General features: G+C 39.4%; 1 protein-coding gene across 8 annotated transcripts in view; it reads left to right on the top strand.

Moving 5' to 3' along the window:
* Positions 1 to 2,676: 2,676 nt before the first annotated feature.
* Positions 2,677 to 24,268, top strand: part of ATRX (ATRX chromatin remodeler) — a 362,990-nt gene continuing 341,398 nt past the window's right edge. For 2 of the 8 annotated variants that reach the window (XM_058292114.2, XM_058292110.2), the window contains exon 1: positions 2,677 to 2,967. In XM_058292114.2, the coding sequence (XP_058148097.1) occupies positions 2,948 to 2,967 (20 nt within the window). In that variant the 5' untranslated portion in view covers positions 2,677 to 2,947. Of the gene's footprint in view, positions 3,105 to 24,268 lie in introns of all 8 variants that reach the window. The other 6 variants (XM_058292112.2, XM_071213085.1, XM_071213087.1 and 3 more) reach the window with 6 other exon arrangements.

The raw sequence follows: 24,268 nt of genomic DNA, 5'->3' as shown, positions 1-24,268 counted from the left end.
TATTTGTGGAACTTGTCATTTTAAGCTGTTTAGTGTTCAGAAGTCTTAGTACCAAGAGCTAGTTTAAAACTAGTGGAGGGACGGGAAAACGGACTTTGGCCCAGTGGTTAGGGCGTCTGTCTACCACATGGGAGGTCCGCGGTTCAAACCCCGGGCCTCCTGGACCCGTGTGGAGCTGGCCATGTGCAGCGCTGATGCGCGCAAGGAGTGCCGTGCCACGCAAGGGTGTCCCCCGCGTGGGGGAGCCCCACGCGCAAGGAGTGCGCCCGTGAGGAGAGCAGCCCAGCGTGAAAATAAAGAGCAGCCTGCCCAGGAATGGCGCCGCCCACACTTCCCGTGCCGCTGAGGACAACAGAAGCGGACAAAGAAACAAGACGCAGCAAATAGACACCAAGAACAGACAACCAGGGGAGGGGGGGAAATTAAATAAATAAATAAATCTTTAAAAAAAAAAAAAAACTAGTGGAGGGGAAGTGGATTTGGCTCAACTGATGGAGCATCAGCCTACCATATGGGAGGCCCAGGCTTCAAACCCAGGGCCTTCTGGCCCTTGTGGTGAGCTGGCCCACATGCAGTGCTGATGCATGCAAGGAGTGCTGTACCACACAGGGGTGCCCCCGCATAGGGAATCCCCATTCACAATGAGTGCACCCTGCAAGGAGAGATGCCTGGCTCGAAAAAAGTGCAGCCCACCCAGGAGGGGCACCACACACATGGAGAGCTGAAGCAGCAAGATGACACAACAAAAAAGAGACACAGGTTCCCGGTGCTGCTGAGAATGCAAGCAGACACAGAAAAACACACAGCGAATGGACACAGAGAGCAGACAATGTTGGGGGGGGGGGGGGAAGGGGAGAGAAATAAATTTTAAAAAATCTTTTAAAAAATTTAAAAATAAAACTAGTGGAGTATACAAATTAGTCTCCTTTACTGCTTCAGATAGTAGTTAATTTAAACTATTTCTATGTTAAAAATTACAATTCACTTTAAAATACTGGACTATTTACTCTTTTCCACACAGTGATGTCTGTTTGGTGGCAAATGTGTTGTCTCCTGAGTGGGTCTTCTTTCAAATTAACTGCTTTGACCCTGTACATTTTGTGTTTAGGTGATGTTTAATGTATGAAAGACAAGAAGAAAATTTATAGAGCAGATGTAGAAAGCTAATTTCTACTGTCTGCAAGGGAATCCAACATTTAAAAGATGAGTTGAAATGTGTACAGGGTTCAGCTGATTAAAAAGTTGCCTGTTTCTATCAGATTATCAAAGTGATCCATTTTAAAAAGGCTCATCTCCTGCTTTTGCAGTAGATAGCAGTAACCCTATCACCTAACCACAATAGGAGCTCTTGAAAATTTCAAGAAAAACAAATGTATTGAATAGGATTGAAGTAAAGTATACATGGAAGAATAAATTTGGAAATAAAATTAGATGCTATAGATCTTAGAGGACTGGTTTTCACTTGCAAAACTTGCTACTAATGTAGAATATAATTTTAGAACATGAAAGCTGTAAATACTTTGAGAGATCATACAGCCAAAACTCCTCTGTATTGAGGAAGAAACAGACCTAGAATGCTTAGTTTATGAGCTAGATAACACATCAGAAAGGAGAAATGGCTTGCGAGCCTGTGCGTTCCAAGAGGCAGTTTACAGTTTATTTTGTATTAAAAGAATTGTATGAAGATCCCAAGTTTTATGTCATATATATGTGTGTATATGTTACAAATATATATATACACACACATATATATTTGTAAGCATAAGCATGCTGAGGTGCTGAACATTAGATATCAAATATCTAGGAAAGACGGAAGCAGACTTGGCCCAGTGAATAGGGCGTCTGCCTACCACATGCCCCGTGTGGAGTTGGCCCACGCCCAGTGCTGATGCGCCCAAGGAGTGCGTGCCACACAGGGGTGTCCCCCGTGTAGGGGAGCCCCACGCGCAAGGAGTGCAAGGAGAGCTGTCCAAGGTGAAAGAAAGTGCAGCCTGTCCAAGAATGGCGCTGCACACATGGAGAGCTGACACAACAAGATGATGCAACAAAAAGAAACACAGATTCCCAGTGCCGCTGATAAGGATAGAAGCGGTGACAGAAGAACACACAGCGAATGGACACAGAGAGCAGACAACTGGGTGGGGGGAAATAAATAAATTTTTAAAAATCTTAAAAAAAATATCTAGGAAAGAAAAGACTTGAGAACCTAGAATATAGGAAAAATATATTTACTTTGGATGACCATATAGATTAGTGGTTTAGACTGCGGTGTCTGGAGTCAGATTCCTGGTCTGAATCTCGGCTTCATTACTCTTTATCTTGGTTTCCTCATCTGGAAATTGTAGGTAATGAGACTGTCTGCCAAAAAAAAGTGCAAAGAGTGGAGGAAATAATGTGGATAAAGGATTAGTATAGTGCTGGACATATAGTAAACTCTCAATGAATGTAAGTTGCTGTTACTGTTTTGTTGATACGTTAAGGAAAAGAGGATGAACCAAAACAGCTTTTTCAGAATGAAGTCAAAATACGTCACCAGCACTTTCAGGTCAACTAGGACTGAATTGGACCCCCTGCGAAAAGGTGGTGGGGATCAAATGACGTCGACCGCCTTAGCAACAGGCCCCCAAAGAAGGTGAATTTCTGTAGCCAATAAGACACTGCACTGTGGAAGAGGTAGCCAATGGATGACGGAAAGAGGAAGAGGGAGGACGCGCCAGTTCTCCTGCCTGAGCCTCGGCCCAACAAAATGGCGGCGGCGGCGGCGTCGCTTTGTTTCCGCGGCTCCTGCGGCGGTTGCAGTGGCAGCGGCCTTTAAGCTGTGGGGAGGATTCAGCACAAGCTACAGTGACGATTAAGACTTCTGTGCATTTCTATTGTATCCGGGCTCGGGGGAGCGCAGAGAGGCGCCCTACGGTCGCAGAAGCCGACCAGGCGTTAACGCGAAAACATGACCACTGAGCCCATGAGGTAAAACGCAACCCCGTCTCATCAGCCCCAGCGGCCTGGGCCTACACACCTTATGAGTCGGGTGTTTGGGAAGACTTTGGCCTGGTGGGTTAGGGCTGTGTGTTGCTTATCGTAAAGAGACATCATTTTCTCTTTAGGTGAGAATGGGTTCACGGTGTCCGCGGAAGGCTCCAGTCCGGGGTGGAGATGGGCGGGGGGGCGCGGCCTGGGGTGTTAGGCGCTTCCTCCAATCTCCCCGAACCCGTGAAGCTTGGTTGGTCTCCCCCCGTTTTTTCTTTGGTTCCTGTGGGATTGAGACCCCATGTCGGAGGCAGTCCTTGCTATTCTCGTCATTCTTCCTAATCTTTGGGCCTAGAGAATGCGTGGAAGAGGAAGGGGGGAGGGGAGGGCGGGCGGGTGGATGTGAGATCCTGGGACCTATTAGTGGCGTTTATGGTTCTGCAGACGGGAAGTACCGGATCCCTGCGGGTTTTTTTTTTTTCCCCTCTTGCAGTCCCGGGTGTCAAGCCTTTTTTTCGGGGGGCGGAGGGGGGGGTGTCTTGCCAGGTATTTACCTCTTTTCTTACTCTAGATCCTGAAGGGTATCATTGGATATACCACTAGGCAAGGGGGTACTAACGCAGGGTTTTGCTTTCTCCAGAGGATCCCACTATTCTACTTTTTGGAAAGTCCAGATTTATGCGTGGTAAGGCATTTTCAAATGTTTTCCCACTTTTCTGGGTAAATTTCTAGGAAGTAACTGTACCTTATTTTTGTTTATTCCATAGAGGATGGAGAGCAGGTTAACATGGATTGATAAGAAGCAAGATTTATTTATTGCTAGGGAAGGTGTTCAGGCAGGCCGCCTTTTTCCATTCAAGCACATTATTAGGTCGAGGCTGTTTTACTCGTGTGCTTCTGTTTTGCCTCTTGACAGTGTCTAAAAATATGGGTAGTTAATATGAAATATATACCACTTTTAAACAGATGCTGGCTTCCTTTTTAGGGAGTTTTACGTTTAACTTTTCATCCCATGAGATGAATTAAGTAATTTTTCTACTCTGAGATGCATCCTTGGTGCCTAATGGCCTGGGGCAAAATAAAGAAAATTGCAGGGAGCATAAAATTGTATTCATAGTTGGCAAAATATGCTTTTGAGTAACTTTTACATTGGCATACGTTTTTAGGGCATTTTAGCTATAATGTAGAATTTGGGGGTGAGTGTATGATACCTGTATTATGTGTGTTTTTCTACATTAACAAGTGGTAAATAGTTGTTTTCATTCCCTTGAGAAAAAATATGCTGTAGTTCTTAACTTGTATCCCTAGATGAATAAAGACTGTGGCCTGGATTTCAGAATTTGTGTTACTTGGGCTTAGTACAGCAAGTATTTATGGGGTATTGGGCACTTAAGTGGTACCCAGTAAACATGTTGATTGGTGATTATAGGGCACTAACATTCATACGGATGAAGGATGTGCCTTACAGGTAAATATGACCTCTAGATTTTACAAAGCCTTACTAAGTCTCCTGAAACCTACTTTTAAAACTGTAGTTTGAACTTGGATTTACTTTTTCTTTAAGGTTAACAAATTAATAAATTCTGTATAGAATTTCAGAATAGAATTATTCATTTTAGCCCAGGGCCAATTTTTCTTACTGGTCTTGCGGTTTTTGTAGGTCTTGGTGGTGATAACAATCATTAACATAATAAAATTAAGTACTCATTGTTGTCCTTTACTTGTAGAATATTGATTCTCAAAACAATCTTATGGGATACCTGGTACTTAGTTTTCCACACTTTACAGGTTGAGGTGGAAACCGAGGCACAGAGAGATCAAAGAATTTACCAAAGTTACAGAGCTTAAATTGGTGGAGCTGGAGTTGAACCTGGGCAGTCTTGACTGCAGAGTTTATGTTCTTAACTACAAGGCAGTAATGCCTCCTTGTGCTGCCAGGTCTAACCTATCACCATTAAAAAAAAAAAAATTAAAGGTACTTAGATTACATAAATGATACATAAAAAATGTAGGGGATTTCTGTATGCTCCACTCCTCACCCCTCCCACACTTTCCCACGTTAACAACATCCTTCATTAGTATGGTATATTTGTTACAATTGATGAACGTGTATTGGAGCATTTCCACTGAGTGTGGATTATAGTTTACATTAATTAGAGTTTAAACTCTTTCTCGTACAGTTCTGTAAGTTATGACAAGATATATAATGGCCTGTATCTGTCGTTGCACTGTCAGGACAATTCCAATGTCCTGGAAATGCCCCCATATTAAACACCTATTTTTTCCCTCTCCTTCCCCTCAGAATCTCTGGTGGCCACTGCTTCCACATCAATAGTAAAAGTTCTTCCATTGCTAGAATAACTATAGTAGAAAAACAGTAAGTCTACTTCCATAGTAATATTTGGACTAAATTAAAATGGTGATAGCCACCACTATGGAAAAAGTTCGTGTTAACTACTATTACGGTCATTTGTTGTAAATCTGCAATTACATAACTGTTATAGTGTTATGCCTTCCAGATGTACTTTTTAATGAGGTAACAGATTATTCTAGGCAAGTCTTAAATTTGATGAAAAACCCTTTGTAAAAGAACCACATATATAAATGTAGGGAATTAATTGAAAAATGTGGCACTCCTTCATTATTTACTGATTATTAAATTATGACACTGATTTTTATCAACTTTCAAAGAGCTCCAAGTTGGTGTTCAGAACAGGCTGATGGGTCATTCATTTCAAGCCATAATCGTAACATGAAAGGAGAATCCAGTAGTGAATTGAATCCATAACACCAAATCACTTTTTTTAAACAAATTTTTAAAGCATAAATCGATCCAAAGTGTATTTGGTATAATCACATAGTTGTGCAGTATGTGTAGAATTTGGGAACGAGCCTATGATACTTATATTATGCATGTTTTTCTACGTTAACAAGTGGTAAATAGATGTTTTCATTCCCTTGAGAAAAAAGTATGCTTTAGTTCTTAAATTATATCCCTAGATATATAAGGATTATGGACTTCAATCACTTCACTTAAGTGATTTTTAGAGCATTTTCATTATTCTGATAATAATAAATGAACTTCATTTCATTTTTAGAGCATTTTCATTATTCTGATAATAATAAAAAACAAATAAAACTCATCACTTCTCAATCTTTCTCTGCTTCCCCTGCAGTACATAGCTGCTATTCTGTTTCTGTCTCTCTAGTTTATTGTATTTATGTTTTGTAAAAACAGTTTTAAATATTAAATATCACCCATATTAGTATTTACATGAGGTTTCACTATATTATACAGTCTCTTGTTACATGTTTTAACTTTCCTTCTAGTAATATACATGACCTTAGACCTTCCCTTTCAACCACTGTCATACCCATGTAATAGCTCTGCTAGTTACAAACACTAATGTGCTTTCACCATTTCTATTTATTTCCAAAGATTTACAGACAACCTTTTTACCAATTCTGCACAGAATAACCCTCAGCTTTCCATTCTCTACCCTCATTCTATTTTCTGAGGACCTATATTCTAATTATTAATTCCATGAATTTACACAATGCTTTTAGTTCATAATAGTGTGATCATAATGGTATTGGTGCTTTTGTGTCTGGCTTGCTTCACTCAGCATAATGTCCTCCAGGTTAATCCATGTTGTCATATGCTTTACGACTTCATTTCTTCTGCATAATATTCTATCGTGTGTATACACCACAATTTGTTTATCCATACCTCAGTTGATGAACAACTGGGTTATTTCCAACTTTTGGCAATTGTCAATAACATCTCTATGAGTATCGGTATGCAAATGTCTGTGTGCCTCCTCACAGTTCTTCTGGATATATACCTAGTAATGTCTATAGTCAACTTTTTTAGAAACTGTCATCAGTCCTCCACAGTGGCTGTACCATTCTACATTCCCACCAACAGTGAATAAGTGTTTCTCTCTCTTTACATCCTCTCCAACATTTACAGTTTTCTGACTTTTTAATAATGGCCATTCTAACAGGTGTGAAGTGCTATTTCATTGTAGTTTTGATTTGTATTTCTCTAATTGCTAGTGATATTGAACATTTTTTCATGTGTTTTTCTACCATTTCTATTTCTTCTTTTCAATTGTCTTTTCAGGTCTTTTGCCCATTCTTTAATTGGGTAGTTTGTCTTTTTATTGTTGAATTGTATTATCTCTTTATATATCATGGATATTAAACCTTTATAGAATATGAGATTGGCAGATATTGTCTCCCATTGGGTTGCCTCCCTTTTCACCCTTTTGACAAAGTCCTTTGAGGTGCAAAAGTACTTAATTTTGAGGAGGTCCCATTTTTTTCTTTTGTTGCTCATGCTTTGGGTGTAAGGTTTAAGAAATAACTGCCTACCACAAGATCTTGAAGATGTTTTCCTACATTTTCTTCTAGGAATTTTATGGTTCGTTTTATATTTAGGTCCTTGATTCATTTTGAGTTAATTTTTGTATAATGTGTGAGATAGGAGTCCTCTTTCTTTTTTTTGGATATGGCTATCCAGTTCTCCCAGCACTATTTGTTGAATAGACTGTTCTGGCCCAGCTGGGAGGGCTTGACAGCCTTGTCAAAAATCATTTGACTGTAGATGTGAGGGTCTATTTTTGAGTTTTTGATTCATATACCAAATCACTTTTCTTTCTATATATGTATTTTTTTAACTTGGCTAAATCATGACTGAATAATCAAGAGTTGTTTATACAGTAGCTGTCTTAAAAGTGTTTTTGTTGCTGTTGTTTGTATTGTTTTTTTTAAACAAGATCGGCTTATTCAGGTTTATGGCATTATAAAAAATGAACCTCTGGTTGGCAATCTTAACTGTATTTTTTTAAAAAGATATTTGTATTGGGAGATTTGATGAAACCTGCCATTCTAATCCTTATGGTAACTTGATTATACAGCGGTATAACTTGTTATTGGTCTTAAATTTTAGAAGGAAGTTGTTCTCTAAATTGAGAGAGAGTGCCTTAGAAAGTGTTCCCTAAGGTGATAGTTAAAAAGCAATTGCTGGGCAGTGGGTGTGGCTCAAGTGATTGGGCTTCTACCTACCACATGGGAGGTCCCGAGTTCAGTTTCTGGTGCCTCCTGGTGAGGGTGAGCTGGTGTGATGGGCAGACTTAGCGAGCTGATGCAACAAGATGATGCAACAGAAGAGACACAAAGAGGAAAGACACAACAAACCAGGGAGCTGAGGTGGCTGAAGTGATTGGGCACCTGTCTTCCACATGTGAGGTTCCAGGTTTGGTTCCCAGTGCCTCCTAAAGAGAAGACGAGCAGACAGAGAGCACACAGCAAATAGATACAGAGAGCAGACAGCAACTGCAAACAAGGGTGGGGGGATAAATAAATAAATCTTAAAAAAAAAAAAGCGATTGCTTGGGGAGTGGGTTTAGCTTAGTGGTTGAGTGCCTGTTTCCCATGTACAAGGTTCCATTTTCACTCCCCAGTACTTCCTAAAACAAAAACAAAAACAAAAAACCAATTATGTAGTAATCTAATTGTTGAAAAATGTTACCTGTGAAATATTTGCATGCCCACTCTTCAGTCATCAGTAAGCCAGGCCTATGAAGATGGGAAGAGATGCGAGTTTTAGAAGGGTTTTGAAAGCACTTCAGTACCATTTGTTTGATTATGTTATAGGTTGGAGTAAAAAGTCACATTTATGACTATGGTTTGATAAAGATCAGTTCTTACTATTGGCAACCCTTGATGAGGTTGGTCACAAACTTTCAGTTATATATTGTATTTTTAGAGATGAGATAGTGTATTTCTATAAGGTATTTCTATAAAGATATAAGTATGTGAAATTATTATTTTTTCCTTAAGAATATTTACATGCCTATTTCATTTTTGGAGTCTGAATAAACTTATGGATTAGGTGACAGGTTACAGGCAGTCCTTGGGTTTATATGAAATGCTTTTGCCCAGACGTTGAATATTTTCTTGGACATTGGCAGAACCTGTTCAATTCGTGTAAACTAGTGAAAAGTGATGTATAGGTCTTCTTTTAAGGAATGTTGGATATGACAGGGTAGTCTCTATATATGTATCCTTTTGCCTGTCTTTGATAGGTGGTGACATTTTGTAAGATGTTTAAGCTCCATTTCTCCATCTATAAAATATAAGTTTGACATAATGCTAATGTTTCCTAGAGGTGTTCTGAAGGAGGTATGGTGGTTTGAACAGTGATTTATTTTTTAAATTTATTTCTGTCTCCCTCATTTTTTACACTCGCTGTCTGCTCTGTTCGTCTTCTTTTTTAGGAGGCACTGGGAAACTGAACCTGGGACCTCCCATGTGGTAGGCGGGCACCCAACTGCTTGAGCCGCATCCACTTCCCTGAACAGTGATTCTTTTTTTTTTCCAAGATTTATTTTTATTTATTTCTCTCCCCTTCCCCCCCACCCCCACCCCAGTTGTTTGTTCTCTGTGTCCATTTACTGCATGTTGTTCTTTTTGTCAGCTTTTTTTTCCCAGTGGCATGGGAATCTGTGTTTCTTTTCGTTGTGTCTTCTTGCTGTGTCAGCTCTGCTTGTGTGTGGTGCCATTCTTGGGCAGGCTGCACTTTCTTTCACGCTGGGCGGCTCTCCTTACGGGGAGCGATCCTTGTGCGTGGGGCTCCCTTACGTGGGGGGCACCCCTGCATGGCACAGCACTCCTTGCGTACATCAGCACTGCGCATGGGCCAGCTCCACATGGGTCAAGGAGGCCCGGGGTTTGAACTGTGGCCCTCCCATGTGGTAGACGGACACCCTATCCACTGGGCCAAGTCCCCTTCCCTGAACAGAGATTCTTAAAGGTTACTAAACAAAACCTCTTGGGGGTCCTCATTACATTTTTTTTTAATAAAAAAAAAATAAAAGAAGATTTAGATGACATAAATGTTACATAAAAAACATAGGGGATTCCCATATGCCCCACCCCTACTTTCCCACATTAATGTGGTATATTTCTTATAATTACTGAACACATTGAAGCTTTGCTACTAACCATGGGGATATAGTTTACATTATAGTTTATACTCTGCTCCACATAATTTTGTAGGTTATGACAAAATGTATAATGGCCTGTATCCTTCATTGCAATGTCATGCATGACAATTCCAATGTCCTGAAAAGTTCCCCTATGTTACACCTATTCTTTTCCCTCTGCTCAAAACCTCTGATGGCTGTTACCTTTATATCAATGATAAAAATTCTTCCATTGCTAGAATAATAATAAGCCTATAATAGAATAATCATAAGTCTACTTTAGTCCAATTTTCCATTCCCCAATCTTGAGAATTTTGGGATGGTGATGCCCACTCTGTTTCTAATTGAGATAGGGCTTAGATTCCCTTGGGGCAGATGGGTAGAGCTGTCTTGCTTGCAATTGCAGACACTCTGTTCCTTGGGATGGGTGTTGTCAGTCATCATCTTCTTGTTAGTTGTTCTGTGGATGTCTAGGAAAGTTTTGCAGAGGAGGTGGTATCTGTATTGAGTACTGAAGATGAGATAGCAGTTAAGGGATGGCTGTGAGAGAGGGGGGGCAGTCTAGGCAGAGAGATTAGTTATAGCTAAAGATCAGTCTTAGCTTCTACATGGCAGAAGAAAAAAGACACACACGCAAATCGTTTTGAAGCCATGTATAAAATGATAAATGCTGCACGAATTAAAAACTAAATTGCTGTGGAATTTGAGTGGAAGGCATTTTTCATGGGGATGGGGGAAGGTTTTATAGATATAACATTTGAACCTGGCCCTTAGGGAATGAGTACAATTTTGACAAGATTGAAGGAGAATTCCAGATGTGAGGAACAGCAGCTTGAGCTAAAGAATGTTGTATATTTTCGTGTGTTTTATTTGGAAGAAGGTCAACCTAGAATTTTTAACACCTGGACAAATATAATGTAACTATTAATGCAGTTTATATGTTAACTTTTGTGACTTGATCTTCTAAAAGCTACATGTGCCCTTATGAATGAGCCTTGATGATTTTAGTTATGAAGAATTGTCAAAAATATTGTTCACATTTCTTAAAAGATTGTGTAGAATTTTAAGATATAGATTTTAAATGACTATGATTTTTCAAAATTCCTTTTCTTTTTTTTAAAAAAGATTTATTTATTTCTCTCCCCTCCCCACCCCACCCGTTGTCTGTTCTCTGTGTGTATTTGCTGTGTCGTCTTCTTTGTCTGCTTCTGTTGTTGTCAGCGGCACAGGAATCTGTGTTTCTTTTTGTTGTGTCATCTTGTTGTTTCAGTTTTCTGTGTGTGTGGCACCATTTTTGGGCAGGCTGCACTCTCTTTCATGCTGGGCGGCTCTCCTTACAGGGCATACTCCTTGCACGTGGGGCTCCCCTACGCGGGGAACACCTCTGCGTGGCACGGCACTCCTTGCGCGCATCAGCACTGTGCATGGGCTAGCTCCCCACGGGTCAAGGAGGCCCGGGGTTTGAACCACGGACCTCCCATGTGGTAGATGGACGCCCTAACCACTGGGCCAAGTCTGCTTCCCAAAATTTATTCTTAGTTGTTTTTATTTTGGTACTTTTGATGTGTTCAGTTGACTTTTGGGTGATATTTGGCTTATAAAATCCAAAATAAAAAATAATTTATCTTCACGTAATACAGGATTTCCTATTTCGTTTATTTGCATTACAGTAATCTTTTTTTTTTTTTTGGTTTACTTGATAGCATTTCAAACTTAGTTCTGCTTTAAACTTTGCTTTGAAAACATGCATTTTTTCCAGTGTGATTAATATATTAGAGAACAATTTGAGCATAAGACAACATTTTCTTTTGCTTTTTCAGGGTTTTGTCTGCAGGGTCAGGGGTTAGCAGTCTTATGTCCCACCAGCCAGTGGTTTGTTTTTTTAAATAAAGTTCCGTTGTAACACACCCAGGTCCAATAGTTTACATTGTCTATGACTGCTTTTTGCAGTGCAATGGCAGAGTCGAATAGCTAACACCTGAGAACTTACAGCCCTCAAGCCTAAAATATTTATGCTCAGACCCTTTATAGAAAGTTAGCTGATCCTTGTACAAGGTGAATATAGGAAACTGCAGGTAGCTGAACTGAGCTGCATAAGAATACACACACACACACACACACACACACGTGCTGTGCCCAAGTGTGCCTCAAACACCTACCAGCTGTTTCAGTTTACTGCTTGTATTATGAGCCACACTCATCCACACTTGTTGCAGTTTTCCATCCGATTTCAGATAATCCTCCTCCTCCCACTTCACAATAATTCACAAATTCCAGCCTTTCTGATACCCACTTTCGCAGATGAACTTAAGGTCTTTTTTGAGCTAAAGTGCTATATTTATTGTATTTTTGTATTTTTAGCCACCGAATGTGTAAAATGGTGCTAATTTTTTTTATTATGTTTCTCTTTAAAAAATGTGTCACCAATGAAGTTTTAAAAAAAATTGTTTTTATTAGAGAGTTTTTGAACTTAATCATGTATATGTGTGGGATTCCCGTATAACCCACCTCCACCAACACACTACATTGTTGGGGAACATATATTACAGATTATCAGATAATATCATCAGACTATTACCACTAACTGTGGTCTATAACATACAGTACATCTTTGGCATTGATGCAGGAATATTAGTTTTGCTGCCAACTGTAGTCCATAGGTTACAGTAATTGTACCATTCCCATGCCTCTTCACATTCTCACCACCTTGCAGTAGTGACGTATATCCATTCTAGTTCATAGAAGACATTCTTGTATTTGTACCACCTGATGAAGTTTTTGAATCTTGTGCCTGTAACCCCATTTTCCCATGAGCTCAGTGATATTGATTACACAGTTTTGTATAGCATGGTAATATTTAGGAATGCATTTGTTGCACTGTTACGGAACTGATTGTAATCGTCATCCTTCAAAACATAAAATTCACTCACCAAATATTTCTTGGGCCGTGTGAGGCTTAAATGAGTTAAGGTCTGGCATATAATTACTCAGATATTAGTTATTAATAATTACCAATACCATGTGGCCTGGAACTCTTTTAGGTACTGCATTGGTGAAAAAGACAGATAAGGACCTTATCCCCATAGAACTTACATTGTACTTTTAAAACTATATATTAATATCCATTTTGGCTAGTAATTGCCCCCTCCATCCACAAATCAAATGCATTTATTTAAAACAACTCTCTAGTTAATGTCTCATTGATTTAATGTACTGTTTTACTGAGTGATTTTTTTTTGGTAATTTTAGTGCAGATGAATATGAATTTGAACTACCTTCAAGGTAATAAGCAAACCATCCCTTTTACTGTGTTTCAAATTAAAAAGATATATAATTTCCGACTTACAGAAAATTTGCAAAAATTACACAAAGTTCCCATATACCCTTCCCAGATTCAGCATAGGGAACATTTTACCACATTCACCTCATCATTCCATTTATTTATTATTTATTTAAAATTTCTTTTATCTGAATTATTTGAGAGTAAATTGCAGATGTGATGCCCTTTTACCATTAAATATGTCACTGTGTATTTTCAAAAAAACAGGAATATTCTCTTACGTAATCTTAGTACAGTTAGCAAAACTTGAAATTAAACATTGATACTATTTTCTAACCTACAGATTTTCCTTACATTTTGTCAAATGCTTCGTAATGTCCTTTATTTTTTGTCTTTATTTTTTTAATGTTACATTAAAAAAATATGAGGTCCCCATATACCCCCCACCTCCCTCACCTTACTCCTCCCCCCATAACAACAACCTCCTCCATCATCATGAGACATTCATTGCACTTGGTGAATACATCTCTGAGCACTGCTGCACCTCATGGTCAGTGGTCCACACCATAGCCCACACTCTCCCAGAGTCCACCCAGTGGGCCATGGGAGGACATACAATATCTGATAACTGTCCCTGCAGCACCACCCAGGACAAATCCAAACCCTGAAAATGCCTCCACATCACATCTCTTCCTCCCACTCTCTACCCCCAGCAGCCACCATGGCCACTTTCTCCACGTCAATGCCACATTTTCTTTGATTACTAATCACAATAGTTCATGAATAGAATATCAGTAAGTCCACTCTAATCCATACTCTATTCCTCCATCCTGTGGACCTTAGAATGGTTGTGTCCACTTCACATCTATATCAAGAGGGGGCTTAGATTCCACATGGATGCTGGATGCAATTCTCTTGCTTTCAGTTGTAGGCACTCTTGGCTCCCTGGTATGCTGGTTGACCTTCTTCACCTCCATGTTAGCTGAGTGGGGTAAGTCCAATAAACCAGTGTGTAGGGGTTGCAAGTCTTTTGAGGCTCAGGGCCTGGCTATCACATGGTCAGTCCAGAGATTCAGGTCTCCTGGGTGTACACTAAACCCCAGCACCAACTGCAGATCCGGTAAAAGTAACAGGGGAGACTTGTGGACAAAGATCACATCTGAGTCCAGCTCCATCACACAGAAACACAAAAACTCCAAAGTAGGGCCAACTGGCATGGCACTGAACTCCATCTGCCATGACCATAGAAACTGTGGGTCTCTGTAGCCCTCAGAAGAACCAGTACCTGGGGTTGTATCTACTTTATCTGTCTCTGGGACTCTGCTGAGGTGTGCATAAGGGCAACCCCTCTGATAACCTCCTGGCTCTTTTTGGAGACTCACAGCCATATAAACTCATTTGTCCTTTCCATTTCCCCCTTTTATTCAGATCAAAACGCATTTTTAACTCCTTGTATTATATGTAGACTGAGATATTCTGCTGGTCCAAGTTGACCCTTTTATTCAAGGACATTTTCTAGTTACATCATCAGCTGGTACTTGGTATTAATCCCTCCGTGCCAGGGAAGCTCATCCCCAGGAGTCATGTCCCATGCTGGGGGGAAGGCAGCACATTTACATGCTGAGTTTGGCTTCGAGACTGGCCACATCTGAGCAACATGGAGGCTCTCAGGAGGTAACTCTTAGGCACCCTGCAGCCCTAGGCCTTGTTCTTATTTTCAGGTTCACAGGCTTACAAGCATAGTCATTAGTATCAAGGGCTCATTGTTGGACTGACCTTTTTTGGTCTTTGCCGTTGCACTTGGGGGATTGTTGCTGTTCCTTTAGGGACTGTGATAGAGCTCCCCTGGCTAGGAACTCAGCACTCCCTCAGTTGTTTTTTTTAATTGTAACCACTATGAAAATATCCAAACATTTTTATGTACCCTGGTTATATGCCCTGGAGAACTCCCTGCCAACCATGTGTCCCCTGTCAATAACATCCCACACCAGTAGTCCTCCCCTGCCATTGTTGAACGTTTCTATGATCCAAAACTTCTTAAAAAATGAAGCCCAGTATATTGCCAGGTTCCATTAATAGTAAAATGGAATATAGTGATGGGTTTAAGGGTTAGATATAGAATACATGTTAATTTAAAAAATTAAAGTAAAAATAAATTGGGGTATCAAAAAATTAAAAAATGCAAAAACTTTATTTTTGATGTTTTGTCTTCCATCACTGCAATACATAATGTCCTTTAGAGTGAAATACAAAAATTGTGTTTTTCTGGTCCACTGGAACACACATTGCATTTCATTATCATGTCTCTTTAGTCTTCTTTAATTTGGAGCACTTCCAATAAAAGATTTTTTAAGAATGCAGGCAAATTAATTTGGTATTCTCTGATGTTCCTTTAATGATGTGTTTTGCCAGGAATACTATGAAGCAATGTGTCGTTGGGTGTAATATCAGGAGGCACATGATATGTTTGCTTTTACTATAATTTAAAATGTTTCTGCCTTTAATGTAATGATAATTAATCAGCCAGTTCTCTGCCTATTAATCTAGAGATCTGAAACTAGGCTTGATTAATTTCCATAGAATTGGGGATAGTTTGTCCTTCTCTTACTTTTCTTGCCTTTCCCCTTTCCATCCACCTCAACTAGCCCCAACTTGAAAATCAGAACACCCTAATTTTCATTCTGTATTCTGAGTAGCCAAAAGCTGAGAGAGAATGAAGTGTGGGTGTTTCATATTAAAGTGATCGGACTTAAGCGTATGAAAACATTTCTTTCAAAGGTTGACTATGGTACATACAACACAGCTCATTGACTATTTCACAATTTAAAAATAGAGGCAGTAACTTTGGGGGGAACTAAATACCTTAGGGTTTTTATTTTTTAAACTTTTCAACAAATCACCATTCTTTTCTTTTAAGAAATCCCTGAGCAGGCGTTATCTTCATTTTAATAAGTATGTATTATTTCTCTGTGCAAGGTAATTTGTTATTTTCCACATGGGAAAAGAGTTGAACCAGACCATTTTCCTCTTTTGAGGGGCTTCCACTCCAGTAAAGAGTACTGTGATGTTTAAACAAAGAGCTACATCATTTAGCGCAATGTGTTGCTTATAAGAGAAATAAACCTACTCTCCAGTTTGTTGGACTTATCCAGGTCAGCTGATAGGGAGATGGTGATGGAAAACCACCACACCAAGGAACTGAGAAAGACTACAGCTGCAGATATGAGAGTTCCATCCACCAGCTGTGTGGGATCGACTGCTGTTGAGAGGTGGAGTAGACATCACCACCCCAGGGTCCTCAGGATGGAGAAATAAAATTTGGATTAGAGTAGAATTACTGGTATTATACTACAGAATTATTGTGACTCTTGCAGTGGGAAATAATATCATTGATGTGGAGACAGTGACCATGGGAGTTGCTGAAGGCAGGTAGAGGGAAAAGGAGGTGTGATGTGGGAACATTTTTGGGACTTGGAGTTGTCCTGAATGATATTGCAGGGACAGATGCAGGACATTATATATCCTGCCATAACCCACTGAATGGACTGGGAGAGAGTGTAAACTACAATGTAAACTATAATCCATGTTGTGTAGCAGTGCTCCAAAATGTATTCATCAATTGCAATGAATGTACCAAACTAATGAAAGAAGTTGTTGATGTGGGAAAAGTAGAGGATGTGGGGAGCGGGGCATGTGGGAACCTCCTATATTTTTTCTTTCTGATATGTCAGTTAAAAAAAATTTATTGGAGTACATCACTCTTACATAAACATACATAATAAGTGTATGTTAATAGTTGTGAACTTACAAAGCAAACATATATAACATCATACAGGACTTTTGTACCTCACCCTACAACCAATACCTCGCATTGTTGTTAAACATTTTAAACTAATGATTTAAAAGCATTGTCAAGATATTACTACTAACCAAAGTATTTTTACCCCAACCCACCCTATTATTGTCATCTTTATATCATTTATATATGAACATACATAAACAATGTATAGTAAAAGTTGTGAACTTACAAAGCAAACATGCATAACATCATACAGGGGTCCTGTACATCAACCCTCCACCAACACCTTACATTGTTGTGAGATGTTTATTATAAATTATGAAAAATATTGTCAAAATCTTACTATTAATTATAGTCCTCATCTTAAATCTGGTGTATTTTTCCCCCAACCCACCCTATTATTTTTTTTAAATGTATTTTTTATGACAGAAGTTGTGAACTTATAAAACAATCATGCACATGTGCAGAATTCCCAAACAACACCCCTCCATCAATATACAACACTGTGGTGGAATATTTGTTACAGATAAGATAATATCATCTGATTGTTACCATGTCCATAGTGTACATTTGGCTCACATTTTCCATACTGCTCCATTATCAACACGGTATATCTTTGGCATAGATGCAAGAATTTTATATTATTACTGCTAACACAGTCCATAGGTCACTCCAGTTGTATTTTTCCCATGCTTCTCCACATTCCCATCATCCTGCATTTGTGATGTACGCTTGCTCTGGCTAACAAAGGACACACTTGCATCTGTACCTTCAACCACAAATCTCATCCACCACTTGTTTTAACTGTGCTGTTCAGTTCCTAGATTATTCTCTAGCATTCTGTCAGTTGGCATTTACATACCTAGACTACCATTTTCAGCCACAGCCCCATTTATAATCTGTTACTCACTATGTGTTACTATCCACTCTATACATTTCCACACTTTTACAGTAAAGCTAATTAAAACTTCTGCATATATTAAACATCAGTATTCCATCTCAGTCCTCCTCTTATCTCCTTTAAGAATCCACCACTTTCCTTTAGGTCTTGAAGGTATTTTACTACACTTTCTCCTAAGAGCTTTATGGTTCTTTTATTTTTAGGTTTTTGATCCATTTTGAGTTAATTTTTAGATAAGGTGTGAGATAGGGATCTTCTTTCTTTTGGCTATGGATATCCTGTTCCTTCAGTACCATTCGTTGAATGGACTGTTCTGCCCGAGCTGTGTGGGCTTGACAGTCTAGTCAAAAATCACTTGACCATACATATGAGGGTCTGTTTCTGAACCATCACTTTGGTTCCATTGGTCTATGTGTCTGTCTTTTTGTCAGTACCATGCTGTTGTTACCACTATGGCTATGCAATATGATTTAAAGTCTAGAGATGAGAGTTTTCTTTTCCTTTTTAAGATGTTTTTGGCTATTCAGGACCCCTTACCCTCCCAAATAAATTTGATAATTGTGTTTTCAATTTTTTTTTTAAAAGACACTCATTGAATTTTTATTGGGATTGTATTGAATCTGTATATTGATTTGAGTAGAATTGACGTCTTAATGATATTTAGTCTTCTAATCTGTGAGCATGGAATGCTCTTCCAGTTATTTAGGCCTTTTTTAATTTGGTTTAACATTGAGTTTCAGTTTCTGAATACAAGTGCTTTATATCATTGGTTAAGTTTGTTCCTGACTATTTGAGTTTTATCTATCGTATTTTATTTTCACCATGTTTTTGACAATTTTAGTTGCTTTTATTGATATAATCTTCATTTCTGGACTCTCTTCCAGGCCTCTCTCTCCTGTCTTTTCTTTTCAGTTTCTAGCACATCCTTTAGCATTTCCTGAAAATCTGGTCTCTTGGTTAGAAATTCTCTCAGTTTCTGTTTACCTGTGAAAATACTAATCTTTCCCTCATTTTCAAAAAACAATCTTGCCAGATATAAGATTCTTGGCTGGAAGTTTTTCTCTTGTAGTATCTTAAATATATCATACCACTTTCTTCTTGCCTCTCTGGTTTCTGGTGAAAAATCAGCACTTAAATTTATTGGTTATCATATGTCATGCATTGCTTTTCTCTTGCTGTTCTCAGAATTCTGTCTTTGTCTTTGGCATTTGACATTCTGATTAGTATGTGTCTCAGAGTTGGTCTGTTGGGTTTTTTCGGATGGGAATATATTGTGCTTCTTGGACATGTCTGTCTATATCCTTCAGTAAGGTTGGGAAATTTTCTATCATTATTTCTTCAAATATTCCTTCTGCCCCTTTTCCCTTCTCTTCTCCTTCTGGGACACCCATGACATGTAGTTTGCACTCCTTTTGCTGTCATTTAGTCCCTGAGACCCTGTTCAATTTTTTGCATTCTTTCCTTCATCTGTTCTTTGTATGTTCACTTTCGAGGCCATTTCTTTAAGCTCACCAATCCTTTCTTCTGCTTTCTGAAATCTGCTATTATATGATTCCAGTGTTTTAAAAATTTCATTTATTGTACCTTTCATTCCCATAAGATCTGTTATATTTCTATGTATGCTTTCATATTCTCCTTTGTGTTCATCCAGCTTCTTTTTAATATCCTTAATCTCTTTAGCCATCTCATTGAATTTATTAAGAAGATTTGTTTGAACATCTATGATTAGTTATTTTAACTCATTTATGTCATCTGGAGGCTTATCTTGTTCCTTTAACTGGGCCATATCTTTCTGTTCCTTTGTGCGGATTGTCATTTTTTGTTGGTATCTTGGTGTCTGGCTTACTAGAGTATTTATTCTGGGTGCAGTTTTTCTCTTTAGTTTAGGGCTTCCTGCCCTTTCTTCCTTGCTGGTTGTTCAGTAGGAGCCAAAGATATTGTTGGTGCTATAAGCTGTGGAGGATCAAGCTGTTCTCATTGCCACAGGGACTGTTGAAGCTTCTCCCAACTTTCTCCTTTGCCAGGGGTAGGGATAGAGCCACAGTTGTATGGAAAATCTAAGTCATGCAGGCCTAAACTGTCATTGCCCAGAGAAACTGATGAAGCTTCCTGCTTCTTTCTCCCCTGCCTGGGTCGGGGATGGCGCTGCAGGTGTGGGCAGCAGTCTTTGCAGTACAGGTCCAAGATGACTGCAGTTGCCCTGGTATACTTCTGATTATTCAATTTGTGCCAGTGAAATGTACCTGCAGTTACCTAGATAGGCTGGTACATAGCCTGCTAGCCTCCTCCCTGCCAGAGGTTGGGCTGAAGCCCAGGCTAGGGCTGCAGGCTGATCTGGGTGAAAGAAACTGGTCCTTACTGTCACTGTGATTTTCGGGCAGCCTGGCTTCCTGTCATGCAGGGGGTAGAATGAAAGTGGTGGCCACCAGCCTCTCTCCAACCTGGATATGTTCATATTCTAGCTGTTCCTAGGGCTCTCTCCAGCCAGCCGAATTCACCAATCAGGAGCAAACTCTAGGAGCTCTTTACTCTGCCGCCATGTTGCTGGTTGTTCCCTCATATTTTTTAATGTAACATTTTGTGTGATCTATGTATCTTAAAAATAAAGTATGTATTTATAAAAAGAAAAATAAAAGAAAATTCAGGGAAGCGGATGTGGCTCAATTGATTGAGCTCCCATCTACTGTACGGGAGGCCCTCGGTTCGCTTCCTGGGGCTTCCTGGTGAAGGCAAGCTGGCCTGCACCTGTGGATTGCTGACGGCCTGTGCCTGCAGAGAGCTGATGGCCTGTACCACCTGAGAGCTGGCATAGCAAGATGATGCAACAAAGGGAGACAAGCAGACACAGAAGAACGTGCAGCTAGTGGAAACTAAAGAGCAGACAGCAAGCAAGCAGCAAGAGGGGGGGATAAATAGATAAAATCATTAAAAAAAAAGAAAATTCAGTAGAACAAGAGGGGAAAGAACCTTCTTTGAGCTAAGAGTTGGGGTTAAATAAGGTTGGAAAGTTATGTGTGAGTTATTTTGCAGTCAACTTTGAGTGTTATGCTTAGGAAGTTGTACTTTATCCTTATTTATAAACTTTGAATGTTTTGAGTATGTGGGTGACAGATACTTGAATTGTCAACTGGTGGAGGGGCATTATACCAATTATTGGGAATACCAAGAGAGAGAATAGTCCTTTAGACAGGTAGTGTGCTTAGAAGAATATAGACATATTCCTCCAACTCCTTTCCTACCCTCAAAATTGTAGCACATGCTAAGTACCTTCTGAGTGCTATATAACCTGTATTCCTGCATATGGCCAACCTCCTATTACTCATTTATGTGATTGGTCTCTGACATCTAAATTCTAAACATTTTCCTGATTGTTGTGGTCTGGTGCTAGTGTTAGCTGCCTTTGTCGAATATTGAATTATGGAAGCAGGTGCCAGTTTTCCCTGTAAGCTCTATGCCCTCTAAAACCCATTAACATTGTAGATTACTTTCTGTAGAAAAAGTGAACCCCAATTCTCCCCTGAAGACCCTTATCATGTAATCCCATCACAACACGAATTAAACTCTTTGCTCTGCTTTCTTGCACTTTCCACAGTCTCTGCCTCCTGTATCCATTTGCAGACTCTGCCTTTGTTGAGGGAAGGATTTAGTTAATATGCGTTTGTTAAAGCAAAAAGCAGTGTAGCGAAATGAAATGTTTATATTGAAATTCCCTGTAATTTGACCCCTGTTGACATTTATTGTAATTTAATCCTTTTGTTTTGCATATCACTTAGAAAACACTATTTAAAAGTAATAACATAAAATGCACATTTTATTTATTTATATTCAAAAAATTTTGAAGATTTATTTCTTTCTTTCCCCTTCCCCCCCCACCCCGGTTGTCTGTTCTCTGTGTCTTTTTGCTGCGTCGTCTTTGTCCGCTTCTGTTGTTGTCAGCGACACGGGAATCTGTGTCTCTTTTTGCTGAGTCATCTTGTTGTGTCAGCTCTCCATGTGTGCGGCACCATTCCTGGGCAGGCTGCACTTTCTTTCACACTGGCCCACGCACAGTGCTGATGTGCTCAAGGAGTGCCCTGCCACGCAGGGGTGTCCCCCACGTGGGGGAGCCCCACGCGAGGAGTGTGCCCCATAAGGAGAGGTGCCCAGTGTGAAAGAAAGTGCAGCCTGCCCAGGAATGGTGCTGCACACATGGAGAACTGGCACAGCAAGATCATGCAACAAAAAGAGACACAGATTCGGGTGCCGCTGACAAGAACAGAAGTGGACAAAGAACACGCAGCAAATGGACACAGAGAACAGACAACTGGGGGAGGGCGGGTAAGGGGAGAAAAATAAATAAAATAAATCCTTAAAAAAATGTTTTGGAAAGCTGGGCATTTTTAGACAGAATCTGAAGAGTGTTGATTTGTCCGTGTAGGAACTATTGCTACTGTGCCTAATAAAACTAGAAATACCTGGTTCTACCCTTTAGTGCTTTTAGATAAAAGGTGAATTACAGTGAAAGATACTTATTGAATCGTATAAATATATTTGCCTTGCAGGACATATGGAGGTAGTTTATGCATGTAAAAGTATACGCTTTCAAAAGAGTTTTTATGGGTTACTTTTATGCTGGGTGGGAGAGCATTAATGGCAAAAGAATTAGACTTACTAACCTTGTGTTTGTGTTCTTTGTTTTTTGTGGAGTGTAAAATACATGTGACATAAAATTTACTGTTTTGACCACTCTCAATGTATAATTCAGTAGCATTAAGTATTCATGATGTGTAAAATAATCACCAGTATCTAGATCTAGAACTTTTACTTCACCTCATGTAGAAACTCCACATGCATGAAACAGTCACTTCTGATTCCCCCTACACCCTAGCCTCTGACAGATACCAATTTGTTTTCTGTCTCTAGGGATTTTCTTATTCTGAAAATTTCATATAAGTGAAATTGTACAAAATGTGGACTTTTGTGTATGTGGCTTCTTTCTCTTGGTGTATTTTTCCAAGTTTCATCCATGTCATAGCATGTATCTGTACTTCATTACTTTTTAAATTTATTAAGCAGTTTTATTGAGATACATTCACATACCATATGATCTATCTAAAGTGTATAATCAGTGGGTTTTAGTATAATCTCAATGTTGTGCATTCATCACCTCAAAAATTTTAGAACATTTTCATTACTCCCAAAAGAAAAACTCCACACCCATTAGCATGCCTTCCCTAGCCTTACATAACCACTGATCTAATTTCATCTTTATAAGTTGGTTTATATTTACATTTTATATAAATGGAATTCTGCAAGATGTTACACAATACATTTAGTTCATGTAGTGCATTCCTACAGTATTCATTCTTTTGTATCTGACCTGCTTCACTCAATATGTCCTTCATTTTCATCCATGTTGTATGCTTTTTTTTAATTAAAAAATTTTTTATGCCATATTTTTTTACACTTTTTATGAAAGTTAATAGATCACAAAAAACATTACATTAAACATAAAAAAATAAAAAACATAAGAGGTTCCCATATACCACATTCCCCACCCTCCCACCCCATCATTTTTGTAAATTGTATTTTTTTGAAGATATATACATCACACACAAAAAATGTTACATTAAAAAATATAAGAGGTTCCTGTATAACCCCTACCCTCCCACCCCACTCCTCCCACACCAGCAATCTCCTCCATCATTGTGGCATACTCATCACACTCATTGAACACATTCTGGCGCACTGCTGCACCACATAGATAATAGTTTACTCTGTAGTTCACACTGTCCCCCAGTGTATTCAGTCGGTTAAGGCAGGATATGTAAAGTCCATAATCTGACTCTGCATTATCATTTAGGACAACTCAAAGTCCCAAAAATGCCCCCACATCACATCTCTTCTTCCTTCTTGCTGCCCTCAGCAACTACAGTGGTCACTTTCTTCTCCTCAATGCTATAATTTCTTCTATTACTAGTTGCAATAGTTTTATAGTAGAATGTCAGTAAGGCCACTCTAATCCATATTTTATTCCTCCATTCTGTGGACTCTGGATGGCGAAGTCCACTCTACCTCTAGATCAAGATGGGGCTTAGATTACACATGGATGATGGATGCAATTCCTCTACTTGCAGTTGTTGGCACTCTTGATTCCCTGGTGTGGTGTTTGACCATCTTCACCTTCCTGTTAGCTGACCTGGGTAAATCCAATGAACGAGAGAGTAGGAGTCACAACTCTGCTGAGCCTCAGGGCCCAGCTGGTACACAGGCAGTCGAGACATTCAAGTCCCTGGAGTATGCACCATCCCTAGCACCAACCACAGGTTCAGTAAAAGTGATAAGAGGCG

The sequence above is a fragment of the Dasypus novemcinctus genome, chromosome X (genome assembly GCF_030445035.2).
Source record: "Dasypus novemcinctus isolate mDasNov1 chromosome X, mDasNov1.1.hap2, whole genome shotgun sequence".
Lineage (NCBI taxonomy): Eukaryota > Metazoa > Chordata > Mammalia > Cingulata > Dasypodidae > Dasypus > Dasypus novemcinctus.
Note: the sequence above shows the minus strand (reverse complement) of the source record. Positions and strands in the feature narration are given on the sequence as shown.